Consider the following 17735-nt stretch of genomic DNA (forward strand, 5'->3'; position numbering starts at 1 on the left):
TGTCTAGATCATACCAGAAACTGAGCGCTACCAATTTGTCTTCCTAGTTATTATCTATTATTTTTCATATGAACCTGATCCGTCATTAGAACGTTGTTAATTTGCGGGGTAATTTTTTTTTAAAAATGTTTGGATTAATAAACAGAATCATTCATAGTCAATTCACAAAGAATAGCAGATAAAACAGTTATAAACAACTATACTTATATACATCTCAAGCAGTTAACAACATTTAGTTATCCAACCTTTATTAGAGTATGGATTATAAACCTGAGTTAAAACATCCCTAGATATATCTAGATGATAACTATATAGATATATACATATACATACAATATCTCAGGCCCTGACATGTTCAAGAAGTTCCTAAGCTGGTGCCTAGGCTAGCCTAGACTCTATACTCACCTAATCCCTCTAAACTACTAAAGCGAGAAAAAGTGTGATCTAGGTCTTCAAAACTCGAGTCAAGTCAAATATCATCAAAAGGTGGAACATCTTCTCATACTCCTCTGCACGATCATACGTTGTCGTAGAGCATATCTCTAGTACTTCATTGAGTGGCCACATAACAGCAACATCGTGCAGAGGACTTATGCTAAAATTCGTAGATAAACGGGGTGTAGATATCGGCTGGTCTCACGATATATACGTATAAACAGAAAATGAATCTCGCTCTAGACTCAGAAGAGTATCCAGAGCAGAATCTTTTTGCAGAATGATCATTAATGGACTATGGAAGGATACTCTTGCTTCCATCTGGAGAGAAAAGGGAGAGAGAAGGAGTAAGAACTGGGGAGTTCTTAGTAGGACCGGAGTTATTAGTTAAGTTCATTAATTCTGTGTTGATTAGCAGACAAATAGCAAAATACATAGAAGCAGTAAACAGAAGAAATAGATAATTAGAGAAAATAGAGAAAACAGAAAGCAGAACACAAACAGAAGAATACTAGAAAATAAAACACAGACATAGAGAATAGAATACAAACAAAGAAAGCATACATTCATACAACAATCATAACAGAAAAAATGCACAACCAAATATGATGCATGTCTGTCCTATGCAGACCATGAGCTCACGTGTCGGTTTACACCCTACAACCCGACATTACTTAGGAACTAGTCCTACATATGGTTGTGAAGAGAAAGAAGAGATGATCATTTTAATCGGACTGGAATTTTGATTTGAGTTTTAGTTCAGAAGAAATCAAGTTTTGAAGATTAAGTGTTCATGAAGTTTTCTCTCTTTTCTCTCTCTTCAATTTCGGCCAAGGAAGCATCAAATAACCAGCTGAAGTGTCTTGGGGGTGAGGGGAGAGCTGTGATTCGTTGGCTTGGGAGGTAGTTAAAATAATATTAAAATATCTCAAGTGTATAATTACTAAAACTAGATGTATCGAAATACACATAAAAACGTATCCAAAAATTCTTTTCTGAACTACTAACATAAATTACAATAGTAACATATTTAATATGAGAATAGAAGATATATGATGAGGTATTTACATTGCTAAAGTCATCAGAGAGTGCTGGTATTAAACTGCACCAGAAGACTGTGAACCCGATTAAACCGGTCTCCTGACTTTAACTAAAACAAATCAAATAATATTATAATATTATTCAAGCATCTCTAATATTAATATAATATTAATATTATATTACTATTTCTCTTCTCTCATAAATCGAATCCGTCTCGTCAAACTGAGACTAATTACGAAAACCAGAATCAAAACTCTTAATCGATACAGTTCAAAATTAAGTTTTTCGTGACTGTGTCATCAAACTTATTTCAAAAGAGGTTCTTGTTTAGTGATGACATAATAATGTTGAATATCGAGGAGCTTAATAATATAACAGAGGTGTTTCCTTTACTAATCTTTTGAAAAATCCGTTTTTTTGAAAAATCCGTTTTGCCAAAAGCTAGGTCGTTACAGTGCACGCGGCATATATTGAACTAAATCTGCAGCTTATTATTCACATTGTTTAGATTTTCTATTGTCTTCCTAATAGAATTATTATTCAAATTATTGCAAAATAATTTTTTTAAATTTAATTTAAATTATAAATATTATTTAATATTATTATAAACCACATATAAAATTATAAAAGTAGTTTATAATTCGAGTTCTGACTAATACTCATTTTTGTGGAGGTTTTTTTTTTTTCATATATACTAGTTAATTTTGAGTTACATAAAAATATTTAGAGTAAAATATATTTTTCATTTCTGAAGTTTATCAAAAATTTTAAAAATATCTTCAAATTTTATTTGTTTTAATTTTATTTCAAAGATTTTTAATTTACATCAAATATATCCCTCAAAATTAAATTTAAAAAAATTAAAATTTAATCTAATAATAATACATCATAAATATGTTTAATTTGCATGATAGATTCTCATTTTGAGCTGGTTTGTTAAGTTTTTGAAAAAAAAATAAATACTTCTAATTTTTTTTAAAAGGTACTTTTTTTTTGAGCCATTTGTTTATGCTTCTAATTTTGTTTTAGGAACATAAATATCATGGATTTCATTTTTTTTCCCTTCTTACTAAACATGGGTTTGCATAATTTTCAAATTTTCATTAGAATCCAAATCAAATTAAATATTCTGACAAAAAAAATATCTTCATGTGAAAATGATATTGTAAACTGCTAAATGGTTCGGTCAAACATATTAAACCATCTATTGATTCACAATATCATATTCACATGAAGAAGTCTTTATTGAACTAACTACCTTCCTCTCCATACACAATCTAAACACTACCTACACCAAGAATACTTATTATATCCATAACCTGTAAGTGATAATCACCAAACTGCTTATCCAAGTTAAGCAAGGCTTTCTCATTTCTCACACTAGAAAGGGGAGAGCAGAGACAAAATTCGGAACGTTTCTGCTTGGATAAGCACACCTAAGTCTCACAATTTTATATGAAATTGCAAACATGTAACATGATCATCTACAAATTAAGATAACATACAACAATCCTACAAAGTCAAACTAAACATTTCAAAGAGGGTAGCAAATCATTCACTAAAGCAGGCAACTCATTCCTTTGCATTCTCATGTCGTGAATTTTCTATTTGCTCGAATGCCCTAAATAAGGACTTACGGGACAATGGTTGTTAATCTCAATCATAGGAAGTTTACATCATACATTCATCGACATAATTTGACGTGCAAGACCAGGATCTTGTTGTAACAGCTCTCTCAAATTGTTTTCAACCTCTGCTATCTGCTTCTCCAAATATTCTTTCGAGCTCTGACAAAAGCAATAGAACGTTTTCCGAAATCATTCATACTGTTTTGGAAACCTAACTAAAACCAGTTATATTGCCGCAAATGTGAGATTTAATTTTCTGCCTTTCAAATAGGAAACCAGTGCATGAATAGAAGCTTTCGTGCAAACAAAGGAAGGACATGTACCTGTAATGAGATAATTGAAGCTTCACTGTCCTTGAACTTGTTCTCCTGTTCATTCATTAACGCTGCCTTCGACTCTAGCACAAACCTGTCACAATATGACAGTATTATAGTATGTCATGCATATTATAACACCCCATGAAACAAACTTATATGTACTCTTTAGACGCAAGCTCAAACAGGTATCAACAACTCACGTTCTCCCTGCAGAAAAAAAAAAAGGAAAAATTAAAGATTCATCAAATGTCTTTTGAAAACTGGGGCATCTAATAAACACAAACTGCAACACAGTATTTCAAATTAGTATGGTTGTATCCAAGACACTGATAAACACTGCTTTATTAATGGCAGTAACACATTTCAACTAAGTTTTATCACATACCAATGGATTTGTAAACATTAGTATCATCAGGTAACTGCTTCAGCTCCTCCAAGGTCAAATAAGCCCGTTTCTTTTCTGCTTCTTTGGAACGCATCTGGTTTTGCACCTACAGCCCAGTAACTAACATAAACTTCAAGTTTCTCAAAAAGCCCCCTAATATACGTACAACTCCCAGATGCAAAATTAAATAATCAAGGTTTTCATTTCCTTTTCCTTTTATGGCCTTCTCAACAAAAACAAAACTGCATTCTCTTTAAAAACTAAGATTTGATATAAATGTTCTTTATATAAGATTTGACATTATGCAAAAGCATTCACATCCTACCAATAGTTCTGCTTTCAACTCAATAGCACCTCTAAATAAAAAATAAATAAAAATAAGCTTCGCATTCTTTTCAGAAATGAGTCATACAAATATTCTTTATTTTTTATATCAGATTTGTTAGCAATGCATAAGCATTCACATCCTATTTAACTATAGTTTAGCTTTCAACTCAATTGCATGAACTAGAGTTGGTTATATGTGGGACATGGAAATCGTTCGGACGAGGATCACCCTTCTCAATACAAAAGCTTCTTCACAAGATGGCAGTGGGCATCCGTGGGGGCGGGTACCCCTCCCCTGTTCCCCATCCCCGTTTACGAAAATGCCCCCTGTCCAAACCTCATCCTCGTCACGGGTCCCCATTTAATTGTCCCCACGATGGTGGATACCCACGGATATCCATAGGTATTGCTTTTAAATTTTTTTTAAAAAAATTTTAACAAAACACAATCCTTCAAAATTCAATAGTTTAACATAAGGTAACACAATCCAAAGTTTCTAACACATTTTAACATAATCCAATACAAACATTAAATATCCAACATGCAACTTATAACTTTTATATATAAGTGAAGATATTTTAGTAAATTTCCCCTTTGAAGGGATTTCGCAAGTCCCCGTTTCCACTTATTCGCGGGGCCAGTACAGTCCCGTGGGGATTTCGCGGATTCCCATTTAACCCACCGTCGCGGGTAATCTCCGCGGGTACCCGCTTCCATGGGTTTAATAATTTTGCCATCCCACTCTATTCCAAAGAAACTGAACCCTCCCGAACACCAAGAATAAATCAAAAGACATGCCAAAAGTTGATGGCAAAAAAACCGCGACGGGAGTTTAACGGGGACCCACAAAATCCCCATGGGAACAAAGATCCGCCCCTGCGAATAAATGGAGACCCCCATGGGGACCTGCCAAATCCCCGCGAAGGGTGAAATTACTAGAACACCCTCACTTATATATAAAAGTTATGTTATATTATTTTTTTGGAAACTATTTCTATTTCATTTTCCTTTAGTGTGTATATTGGAGATTTTGTGTATGAGTGTATGGATATGTTAAATTTGGGTTTAGATTATGTTTTAATATGATAAATTTGGTTGAATTGTATTGGATCATATTATGGCTATGTTAATTCTTTTTAATTTTTCAAAGATTAATATCCATAGACTCCCCTCCAGGGAGAACTAAATTGGGACCCGTGACGGGGATGAGACGGGATGGGGCCATTTTCCTAAACGGGGACGAAGGGTGGGGGAGGGTACCTGCCCTCATAGATACACATTGCCATCCCTACTTAAAAAAAGCCCAACAATTATTTTTTCAAAACTACTAGGATCTGATTCCATTACTATCATGAACACATTGCCTTTATCAATGTCTTACTAAAGAAATTCCTTAATGTTATCCTAACTAGTGATTAGGTTTCAATCACGTGCCGCAATTTATATTTCAAGAAAACGGGATACAAAATTCAGTTATGCAGATCTTGATAGGCTCAATTAAATTCAAATTATTCATCATCATAATAACAGAACTCCAATTCAAAATAATAATAACCAATGATGATAATAATAATTTGAAAAAAAGAATGCAGATTTCAACAAACCTGTTTCATTTTTCCAGTACTCTCAATCATGCGACCTTGAATTTCAAGGAATGCCTGCATTTATGGATTAAAAAAATGTTAAAATTGGAAACATGTTACATCAAAGAAAAAAAGTGTCATATATGAAATTTCAAGTGTATTTAATTTTACTCACAGTTCTGTTGGCTTCATCTGCCATCTCTATCAGTCTTGAAAAGATAATCCTTTATTCTCCCTTTTTCAGCACAGAGAAACATAATCAATTACATATTAGATCCATACCCTATGCACATTTCTTCAATTATAAACACTTATTTAAACTCTAGTCAAAGCATGAATTCTTCTTTTATATGGCAAATATATCACATTCTCATGGTGTTCCTACATTGATAGTATCAAATAAGCACAGTGTTCATCTGATTTGATTTTAACACAAACTTACACAGCACAAAGTACAAATTCTTGGTACACGTAACAAATTATAAATGTTTGTTAGCTGAGTTTATGAAAGAAAACAAATTGCAACAAACATCCAAAAGCATGAGCATTTGTCATTCACTATAAATTTCAACAATTTCATTCTCAAATCCAATTTTATATGGACCTATTGGGACTGCTTAGCTCTTATCCAACAAAAGCTAATCAACATATAATGAGAGATAAGGACACTTTTGACCATAAAAAGGCCACGTAGATTATTATTCATTCGACATTTCAAAAACTAAAAAGTTAAGGCCTTAATCTCGGTTCTGGCCAAAAGGGATTCCTCAGAGAGATATTAGGGACAGATGCATGGATCAAACACTACCAGTGTTCTTAATTAAAAAAATTGATTTATTATGAGGCATTATCACATAGTTTAATCCATTTAAGCAATCACACCTTGTTAGAAGAAGAAGGCTTTGTTGTTAAAAAAACAGAGAACCTCCAACAGAAAAAAAAACTGTTCCATACATTCTTATAAGCCACAGAACTAAAACCCTAAACCTTGAAACAATAAATAAAAGCATAATCGATTCAAGGCAAAATCTTCCACAATCTGCAACAAACACTTATAAAGAACCCCGACAAGAACAACAGGAATCAAGCGAAAACCAAGTTCAAAGATCCCTAACCTTAACCAACCCATTAATTAGAATCGTGTCAACAGGAACACCCTAACAACAGAAAATAATAGAGAATATAAAGAGGAAACAGTAAAACCTAGAAACGGGAAAACAGAAATGAAGAAAGGAATACCTGAAATGACGAGGGGTGCACGTCTGCAGAGAGAGAGAGAGAGAGAGAGAGAGAGAGAGAGAGAGAGAGAGTAGGTAGGATGGAGGAAGAAGAGGGAGTGTCGTTGACGAGAGTGACGTCGATGGCCTTCTTGATGGTCTAGAAGGCGGATGCAGGACGCTCACCGCGGCGATTCCTTCTGATGGTCCAGCTGCAGTAATGTAAAAGTTTGAGAGGGAGAGAAAAGGGATTGTGAAAGAGAGGTTGAGATGGGTTTAAAACTTTTATTTTTAAATTTTTTTTTGAAAATCATTTTAATTTTTGGATTAAAATCCTTCGAGAATTAATAAAATAATAAATAAAGTATATTTTTATTCTTATTTGTTAAAAATTTTAAAAATATTTATAAACTTTATTTTGTTTTAATTTTATTTTAAAAATTTTTAATTTGTATTAAATATATTCGTGACAATTGAATTTTTTTTAAATTTATAATCAATTTTTAATAATGCATGAGAACTATATTTGGCTTACTTGTGTTAAAGGTTATTTTTTTTAAAATTGATACTGAATTAGTCTTAATTTTTTAAAAAAATTAACTGTTAGTGATATATATTTGATGTAAATTGAATATTTTTGAGATAAACTTAAACTTAGGAATATTTTTAAAATTTTTAATAAATTTTAAAGATAAAAAATATATTTTATCCTAAAATAATAAAATAAGAAGTTAATCACTTTTAAATTAGGGCTAAATATTGTTTTGGTCCCTAACGTTGAGGGTCAGAATCGAAACCGTCCCCGATGTAATTTTTTATTTAGAATCGTCCTTAATGTTGCATTTCATTTTAAAATTGTCCTTTCTAATAATTTTTTTTAAATGACAAAAATACCATTTTTTCATCATTTCATTCTTCTTGTTCTTCTTTTTCCAGAAGAACAAATTCTTCTTCCATTAACAAATTAAAAATACAAATTCAACAAAAAAAGGAACACACAACTCAAAATCAGAAATTCAAGAAATCCAAAAACAAATCAACAATAAATCCAAAAACAAAAAAAGCAACAGTAATTCAGAAATCAAAACAAGAACAAAATCAACAATAAAAATTAGGAAATTAGGGATTATAATGAACAAATCTATTATTCAAATCCAGATTCAACAAATCAAAATCAGATTCAACAAATTAAATTTAGATTCAAAAAATCAACATACAACAATGATAAAATCAGAAAGTAACAAATTAAAATCAGATTAGAAGTAGAAGCAGAAGCAGACCCAGAAGATGAAGAAGCAGAAGCACTCAAATAGAAGCAGAAAGTAGAAGACGAAGCAGAAGATGCAGAAGCAAACGATGCAGAAGCAGAAGCACTCAAGCAGAAGATGCAGAAGCAGAAAGTAGAAGACGAAGCAGAAGATGCAAAAGCAGAAGCACTCAAGCAGACCTAGAAGAAGTAGAAGACGAAGCAGAAGACGAAGCAAAAACAGAGATCGAAGCAAGAAGCAAAAGCGGCGAAGTGACGAGGAGCAGCGGCGAGGCGGCGAGAAGCAGTGGCGAGAACGCGGCGGTGAGGAACAGCGGTGCAGAAGCCGAGGCTCTCTCCCTGGCTCGCGACGACGACGGCGACGACAGCTCCAAGCTTCGCCGGCGCCGCCGTCCCCCTCCCCCTTCCCCTTCCCTTTTTCCTCCCCCCTCTCCCGCGTCCTTTCCCCTTTCCCCCTTGTGTCTCCCCTCCCCCCTGTCTTTTCTTTTTTTTTTAATTTTATATATTTTTTATTTAAAAGAACTATTTATAAAAAAGGGTAGTTTTGTCATTTATAAAAAAATTTATTAGAAAGGACGATTTTAAAATGAAATGTAATATTAAGGATGATTCTAAATAAAAAATTACATCAGAATGGTTTCGATTCTGGCTCTCAACGTTAGGAACTAAAACAATACTTATCCCTTTAAATTAAAGTATTGAATTCATATATGATGGAAGTTATAAAATTTAATAATAATTAATTTCTCACTTTATTACTTTACCTATTTTTTATTTTAGATGTCTAAATTCTTTATCTTTAGATTATCATATTTTAAAAAGAGTGATTGGTTTGTTAAAATGAATTTTATTTTTAAATAGATAAAATAATTCAAAATATATTTAGTTGATCTATTTTCAAATTGTATTTTCATTATCAAAATTAAAAGTTATATTCTTACAAAACAATAAAATTATAAATATAAAAATACTAGGAGACTAGTAGTTTTTAGTAATTTTAGTCATTATTTGACCAGTATAAATTTTAAATTATTTTTAATAAATAAATTTTATTAATTCATGAATGTAAATTTTAAAAAATATAGGTACAGATTGTATTGACTCATGTGTGTAAACTCTTGATAAATATATGTGTAAATTATATATTTTTTGTGTATAAATATTTATAAATATGAGTGGAAATTATTACTGACTAAATACTAACCTAAAATAATAATATTTATTGATTACATAGCATTGCTATTATAAATATATATTTAATTCATAAGTTATTTCATCGACTAAAAATAATATTGTGAATGGATTAGATTGCAAGAATATCAATTAAACAAAGAAATTTCGTTTTACTCTAAAAAAATTGCTATTGGATAAACGTTGATATTTATATACAATGATATTTTTATTTGGATAAATTAATTAAAATTGAAAGATAAAAGATAACAAATAAATGATAGTAATAACTAACCTTAAAATTATGAAATGAATGAATTTTTTTTTTGTGTCTAAACAAGGAAAGAAACAAAGCAAAAACTATCCTAAATCCGAGCGGATGATTCGTTGGAGATCAACACCAGGCTCAGACCAAATAACATGATTAGAGTTACTCTTAGCACCATATTTAGCCATCCAATCCGCAGCTCTATTTGCTTCTCGGGACACCCATTCAACGTGAACAAGCCAAGGACGAGATAAAAGCTCCTGAATCTTGTGAACCAAATCTGTTATTTCAGATGAATACCCACTTGTAAGCTCATGCATGATGGACAGAATGTCAAGGCAATCCGTTTCACATATAATATCCCTTAAACCGCAATCCCAAGCTAAAACCAGCCCCCTCCAAGCAGCAAATAATTCACATCTGATTATAGACCAAGGGGGAATGCTTCCAGAGCAGCCCGAGATCCAATCTCCCTTAGAATCTCTAATAATACACCCAAATCCCGCTAAATTTGAATCCATATGCAAGCTTGCATCACAATTAACTTTAAAACTATTGCCTACCGGTGGTTCCCAACACAGGCAATTTCGGAGAGACCTAAAGGCATTGCTTCGATTCCTGTAAACCTGTAAGTCCTTGGCGGTAATTCTGGCCAAGGCAACAACCTTATGGTCTGTCCAAGGGTTGTCAGTGTTGAATATGTCATTGCACCTATGTCTCCATACCGACCAAAGCCCTGCACCAAAGGATGCCTCATTGTTAGCCAAGGCCTTCCGAAACCACTCTTCAAGAGCAGTACCAGCCGTCGAGTCCAGGATACTAGGATCCAACATATACCAGATTGCCTTTGATCGTTCACAGTCTCTAAGGCAATGCTCCATAGTCTCCTGCGCCTTGTTACATCTCTTACACATATCTGAAGAAGCTAAATGCCGCTTGAATCGAAAGGTCTCAGTTGGTAGAGCATCATGTAAGCTAAGCCACATAGTAAATTTGAACTTCTCTGGAATGTTTGTGTTCTACAACCAGTTCCAATTATTGTTGGCATTCCAATTTAATGTTTTCTTTAATAACCATCTGTAACCCTCCCTTGCACTATACTTTTTTGTTGCTGCAGGCCACCACTCCCACTGAGGCTCCAACTCAGTCAAACTAGGATATCTCAGACCACAAATAAACTGCTTAATCTCATGCGGAATAGGCGTGGTAAGACTATCAACCTCCCAAGACACCCCTTTCCACAAGTCAGCCACCATGAAATCTGACTCAGAAATATGTACATAAGGAACAAGGTTGCAAAGCTTACCAAAAGGAGTCCACTCATCATACCAAACTGATTTGTGGACATCTCCAATATTCCAATGAAGCCCTTCCTTGAGATGCTCATAGGCACTAACAATGTTCTTCCAGGTAGCCGATGAAGAATTTATACTGTTTCCGTTCATACCAGATTGATTCCTGAGATATTTATGCTTCAGAACCTGCACCCATAACTTCTCACTATTATTTAGACAATCCCATACCAACTTTCCCAGAAGCGCCATGTTAGCACAGGAAGTATCCCTAATACCCAATCCTCTTGCCTTTTTAGGAGTTATGGCGACCTCCCACCTGACCAGAGGCAGCCCTTTTCCAGTCGCTTAGCCTTTCCACAAGAATTGTCTCATCAAGGAATCAATTTTATTACATGCATACTTCGGGAGAAGAGAAATTTGCATTTCATAAACTGGGATAGAGGCCATAACCGATTTAACAAGACAAAGCCTTCCTGCCTTATTCAGTAGGCATCCTTTCCAACTGGAGAGCTTCCTCGAAATTTTTTCAATAATCTCTTGAGCCGTCTTCCTGGAAGCTCTGGCATGACCGATGTTAATTCCCAGGTATTTACCCAAATCATTGCAGGAACCGGATGTTAGAGACCCCTGAGAGAACCCCTTTTCTCTTCTCCGACACCCTCTTGGAACACTGGGCCTTTGACTTATGAAGATTTACCTTTAAACCTGACGCTTTAGAAAACAAGTCCAAACAATGCATGATAATAGTTAATGTTCAATAAAAATATTTTTTTTTAGTGTATCGTCTTGATCAACTTGTTCTGCTAGAATTTCTGCCGTAATAAAGTATTTGTATTATATAGGTCAACGTTTATTCTAATTTTTCACGTGATGTTATGCCATTGTCAAGATACATTGTTACGCTCACTGTTTTTTTAGGGTATGGAGGGTCACAGCGGGATCTCACATGGTGGAAGGCATGAAAGTGATGAGGAGAGGGATGATCTTATACAATTGGAGGAGGAGGACATAAAGAATGGGATTGACAAATGCATCAATAGTCTTGTTAAAAAGCTGTTTGCGAACAAATTTTTTTCGACATGAACTATGGATGGTGTACTTTGAGCTACTTGAGGGAGGCCGGAAGGTTTTCGAGTCATGGAGGTTGGCCACAATCAATTCCAATTTTTCTTTGACAGGGAATGGGATATTATGAAAATTGAGAAGGGTTTTCCTTTGCTCTTCATGGACTATGCGTTGCATGTTCACCGTTGGAGGACGGGGGTGCGTATGGAGGAGTAGCTGATCTCTAATATCCCAATTAGAATCGTTTAAAACTTTGGAGGTGGCTAGAAAGATTGGGGTAAGGATTGGTAAGGTAATGGAGGTAGGATTGTTTGACGTTAAAGAGAGAGAAACTCGGATTATTAAAGCAAGAATAGATATGGAGGGAAACCGAGAAGTTAAAGACTCACAAAGGGTTACAGGGCTAGACAAATTCAAAATTGATGTAGGGGTACAATATGAAAGGCTAGGGACGGTGTGTACATATTGTGCAAAAATAGGGCATGATTATAAATCATGTATTGCTTTCATGGAAGACTCAAAGGAGAACAAAATGAAGGAGGACAAAATAGGAGAGTGGATTTGGGCAAACCGAATTGGGATGCGGGTGAAGACTAAGGAGAACAATGTGCATCAAAAAGAGAGAAAGCATCTCAATTCAGCCAGCCTCTTCATAAGAAAGAGCCACAGTCAAATGGTCTAATAGAGCGTTTTTCAAATTTGAATGTTAATGACAAGCCCCGGAGGAATAAGGAAGAAAGGGGAACATGGAGAAGAGAAAGGCATCATGATGGGAAAGAAAATGAAGGTGAAATAGAGAGTATCATAGTTACATGTGCAGATCATATACAATAGAGGCCACAAAGTTTCTACCAACTTGCTACTAATAGCAAAAGTATTTTATAGAGAACCAAAATGACAGCAATGCTACTTCTGTTTGCAAAGGAAAATTCAAGAGGTTGAAATAGAGGGTTGAGCAACAATGGTTATCTGATTGGCTTAGTTAGGCGAATAAAAAAATGGTTTTGATGGTTGAAATTCGCATAAAGCAATAAACAATAAAATAAAGAAAGCAAATAAAGGGTTTGGTGTGAAAATAGTGAGAGAAAACCGTTAAGGTTTCGGAGATGTTTACTTTTTCGGATTAAAAGTTCTTACTAACTATTTTAACAATGCATGATTCATTCCATGGCAAACTGTAAATGTCTAAACCCTAATCTCTTAGTGATTTAGCCTCCTCTAACCTTCATTAACTACCACTCTCGTGATCATTTAATTTCGATTAGAGGGTTAAGTTCAAAAACTATTTTATGGCCACAAAAACCCTAATTACCTTAAGTTAACAGGATTATATGTCACATATCCCAATTAGTTCATGTAATTAGCAATTTAGGAAGAATTTATTTTCAAGCTGTTGTTCAAGCGAGATAGCTCTCTCGAGAATTACAAGAACTCATGTAAAATAAGGGTCATACTCTCGTTCCACCCAGATTCATAAGATTAAGAATGAAAATAATCCTTGAAAATGAATCAATACATTAATTAAAATAGAAAAGTAATAGTTTTAATCATAGAAATAAATAGGGCTCCTAACCTTAACCGAAGAGGTTTAGTGGCTCATGACTTACAGAAAAAAAAACTAGGGTTCTGAAAAGTGCGGAAGAGAATAATGTTCGACCCTCCCTAAAGGGAGAATCTTTTCCCTTTTATATCTAACCTAATTTGATTCGAAAATAAAATAAAATATTAAGTCCTAAAACTAAAAGATATTGTTTGTAAATAAAAATTACAAAAAAAAAAAAAACTAATAAATGCTAAATCCACTTAAGATGCCAAAGAGAGGGAATTCGGCCAAGCTTGCTAGCGCCCTAAAGGGGGCAGTGGCGTTCTGGCTTGTGTTCCTTGTTGGTGCTAAATGCCAGTTGGGCATTTAGCGCCCAGGGGGGTGCTGCCAGCTTTTTTCCTTTTTGTTCCAAATTCTGTCAAATTGCTCTGAATTTCACCTGAAATCATAAAAATATTAAAGCAACTCAAAGTAGCATCCAAAGAGAATTTTTGCACTAAAATACTATGAAATTAAATAAAATCTAATAAAAAATACTTAGAAAATAATAAGAAAAAGGGTACAAGATGCTCACGCATCATCAAGATCAGATCCCTAACCTTAAATTAACCTAAGGGGCAAAACGATCGACGAGCCATTAATGAAAATTCTAAGGAAATAGGGGATTCAGGAATTAATTAGTTAATAATGAACATTCTTACATGTTAATTAGAAGAAATACGATTAGAATTGAAAGAAACCAAATTTCATTTCAAATTGAATATCAAAGTATCAAATGCAACAAATCAAGTTCGATAAATAAAGATAACCTAATGGCAATTGAGAAACAAGAAGCGAACATATATTAGATCTAAATCTAGGTTGAAATTCAAGAAAGATGAATATTCTTAGATTAATTTACCAAAAAAGAAATCCAACAATAAGTGGACGGAGATCGAAAGTAAAGTAGCGAGATAAAATCTTACTATGCAGAGAAGCTATGATATATAATTAAAGCTGTGAATACATTTAGAGAGAGAAGAGAGGAGATGAAGTGGATGATGATGGCTAGCACTCTATTGCAAAAATGACGAACAATTGCTACATGAAGTTGTGATCTGGTTCCTCATGTTGGCAGCAATTCCACTCGGAAGAATAGATTTGAGGATGATGCAGCAACAATGGCTCTGGAATCGGAAGACATTAGTAACAGTGGATCTGAGATAGCAACACAAATCCGAGGTGGAAGATAGACGAAATAGGAATAGAGGTGCGGTTTAAATGAGTGTAGGATGATGGACGGCGGTCGTCGGTGGTGGCAAGGCCTACGGAAGTGGTGGTCGGCGATGGAGGAAGTGAGTTCCATTAACAGCGATGAAGGGAAGTGAAAATGTATTTTATGAAGTACCAATCACCAACAGAAACAGTTTTCTTTATCTTTCTTTTTTCAATCAATGTGATTTTGGAACACTTTTATTGGCAATAATAATAATTGCTGTTGTTAATTTAAAAATGTAAAAAGAACAATAATTTAATGGCAATATAATATATATTAATAATGGCAAATATATAATGGTCACAAAAACTTAGGTTAAATAAGAAATAATAGCCATTGTATTATTGCTGCTAAAAGTTTGCCACTAAAAGTAGTTTTTGTTATAGTGTTTGTATTACCAAGTAGAAAGTGCTCGTCAAATAACAAGATATTTTCTATGATCAAATGTGTTCTTGTAGACTATGATTACTATTGTAAATCATGCAATTGGAGCAACCGGAGTTGTAAGCCAAGAATGCAAAGTCGTTGTTGCGCAGTATGGACAAATAATTATAAAGGAATGTTGTTATCGTTTGGTAGTTTGGGTACTCTATCAATCGATGCTTTTGTATATATTAATGTTACTTATGAAAAATATATATATTTAGACCTACTTTTGAAAGCAAAAGTCGAGCAGATTCGTATAGCATTTAAACTTGATCTAAAAAAAATGTAAATTAGATTTCAACTTTTAATTTGTTAAAGTCATTCATATAATGTCGACAAAAGGGTCTAAAGAAAGTATAGTGCATAACAACTTTTTAAGCAAGAGATAAAATTAACAACTTTAAACATAAACCAAATATAACTATAAACATGACAATTACATATTTTTAATTTTTGTTTGAATCTTTTTGTCTATACTAATTGTAATTCGTGGTAGCAAAGTCAATGACATTGTGCAACATCAAGTTGTGGGGCCTTAAAATCAAATCCAATGCAAGTCGCATCATTGTACCGTCAAAACTTAAAAAATATAAATATTTTATAGTTACCAACAAAACCATATACACTAGTAAATAAGGTGCTATTTATCCAGCAAAAGAAAATTACATTTATTGTATAACTATACATCTTCTTATAGTTTGTCATCCAAGTTGCCACCCATACCTCACAATCAATATTGTATTAAATAAGATGTGGTTAGCTTATGCAGATAAACATTTCAAAGAGGAAACATAAATACAGATATTCTTTACGAGCAAGGAGCTTGTTCTCCTATTTCTAGCATATTCTAGATATTTGGCCTATTCATATAGGAAAAAAATAAATAAAAGATGATATTTGAAACTTTATTTTTAAAGTAAATTTGGAGAAAGCTAATTTACTAGCTTTACAATAGTTGATCTCTTTTCCTCTTTATTTGTAACAATCGGTAAGGAGTCTAACAGAATTATTTGATAACTACACAAATAAAAAACAACTAGATACCAATGCATGTTGTTCTCGTTGACAATTTTAAAAATCTAGTACCAACTTTCAGGTATTAAAATATTACTATATAAAAACAATTAAAAATAAAAGGTATAGGTTAGTTCATAAAGAAAAAGTCATTAAATAATGAAAAGAAAATAAAAAATACAATAAATCCATGTACTTTTTCTAGACTTTCATCAACTTTTTCCATGAATTCTTTTTTATAATATTTTAGCAAAATTTCAATTTTAGTATCATATTTCAGTATAAATTACTGAATTTAACATTTAGGGGCTAAGTTAGTGATAACAATTATACAATAAGATAAAATAAATAAAAATAGTAACAAGTCAAAAAAGACATGGCGTACTGAAAACATAGCTAGCAAATACCAGTATGTTTAGCATCCCATTCCTTTCTCTTGCATGGTTAGCATAGTAGCCCACCAAATTCAACACTTGTGTGGCAGTTAGTAAATTTATTAAGAATTAAAAGTATGCTAGAGATAGTAGTTTAATTATGCACTTACATCCCCATGCACCATGCCTTGGGAATTAATGACTTGAAGTTGTCACGAGTTCTGCTAAAGTTGTTTGTTGTCGCCAATACCTCATCTCTACAAACATGAGACACATTGATCTTGTACCATATTTTTAAGCTTTACTAGATAGATAGATAGATAGAAAATAAGATTTGTAACCTGTTATTTGGTGCAAACGCTTAGGTTGCCATTTTAATATTTAGGTCATCTAAATCCATGTAGACAGAAGGCCTAAATAAAATCGGGATCCATTGCAAAATAAAAAAAAAATTGGTGAGATTACTAAATTATGTAACCTTAGATGATCGACGTGTATTCTCGTGATATACAAACTTACAGATAACCATTCAATTTTTCCTTTATTATACTTGGCATTTTTGTTGTATAGGGAACACGTGCTAATAGAATATTCATTTAGTGTACTCTTTTCTAAGAGTGCCTTTTGCTCCTCGGTTAGAGATTTATGTGAGGTCTTCAATGTATCTTTTTTGTTTATGAGAAATTCGTCTTTAATGGAGAGAGTATTTACACCAACCATACTCTCAGACAGATGTGGATTCCAGACAATTCTTCTCTTAGTCATAGATACCTTCTTATAATGTACACTTGTATGCATTAATGTTTTCTTATTTGTACCAGAGTCAAATTGATAATGTTGTAGAGACTTTAGCAGTTTAAGAATTTCATTCGTATCTCTTGGATTAGTAGATTGAAAAGAATATATAAGAGAGTAGGAGGCCTCAAATTTGTGACAATTAGACCTACGATAAATGATTGTGGAAGTAGGTTGTATAATGATGGATGCATGGTTATGGGAGATTGGTTAGAATATACTGGAGTAGTATAAAAACCGTGATACATAGAATAGAAATATTAGGGTATGTGAGGTATATATGGTTGAAGTACAGATGATGTAAGAGTTGGTTATCAATAACATTAATGT

At 33.4% G+C, this 17735-nt stretch overlaps 1 protein-coding gene across 2 annotated transcripts; it reads right to left on the bottom strand.

Moving 5' to 3' along the window:
• Positions 1-2898: 2898 nt before the first annotated feature.
• PFD1 (PREFOLDIN 1) lies at positions 2899-7197 on the bottom strand. 2 transcript variants are annotated; one of them, XM_016316138.3, is made up of 7 exons: positions 6956-7197; positions 5892-5951; positions 5738-5791; positions 3807-3912; positions 3622-3628; positions 3428-3512; positions 2899-3263 (listed from the first exon to the last, which is right to left on the bottom strand). In XM_016316138.3, the coding sequence occupies exons 2-7, from the start codon at positions 5913-5915 to the stop codon at positions 3153-3155; spliced, it is 387 nt and encodes a 128-aa protein (XP_016171624.1). In that variant the 5' UTR covers positions 5916-5951; positions 6956-7197; the 3' UTR covers positions 2899-3152. The 2 variants fall into 2 exon arrangements, with proteins under 2 accessions (XP_016171624.1, XP_088353443.1); XM_088497317.1 differs by lacking the exon at positions 3622-3628 and having other exon boundaries at positions 3803-3912.
• Positions 7198-17735: the final 10538 nt, after the last annotated feature.

This window comes from Arachis ipaensis, chromosome B8 (genome assembly GCF_059453495.1).
Source record: "Arachis ipaensis isolate K30076 ecotype BB chromosome B8, ASM5945349v1, whole genome shotgun sequence".
Lineage (NCBI taxonomy): Eukaryota > Viridiplantae > Streptophyta > Magnoliopsida > Fabales > Fabaceae > Arachis > Arachis ipaensis.

What these genes read in the sequence shown, in the direction of transcription:
- PFD1 (XM_016316138.3), bottom strand. Translation starts at nt 5,915, where the DNA reads ATGGCAGATGAAGCCAACAGAACT. An exon ending in GTACTGGAAAAATGAAACAG is followed by an intron (nt 3,913 to 5,737) that starts GTTTGTTGAAAT and finishes ACTGGGCTGTAG; the next exon opens with GTGCAAAACCAGATGCGTTC. An exon ending in CTTCAATTATCTCATTACAG is followed by an intron (nt 3,264 to 3,427) that starts GTACATGTCCTT and finishes TGCTTTTGTCAG; the next exon opens with AGCTCGAAAGAATATTTGGA.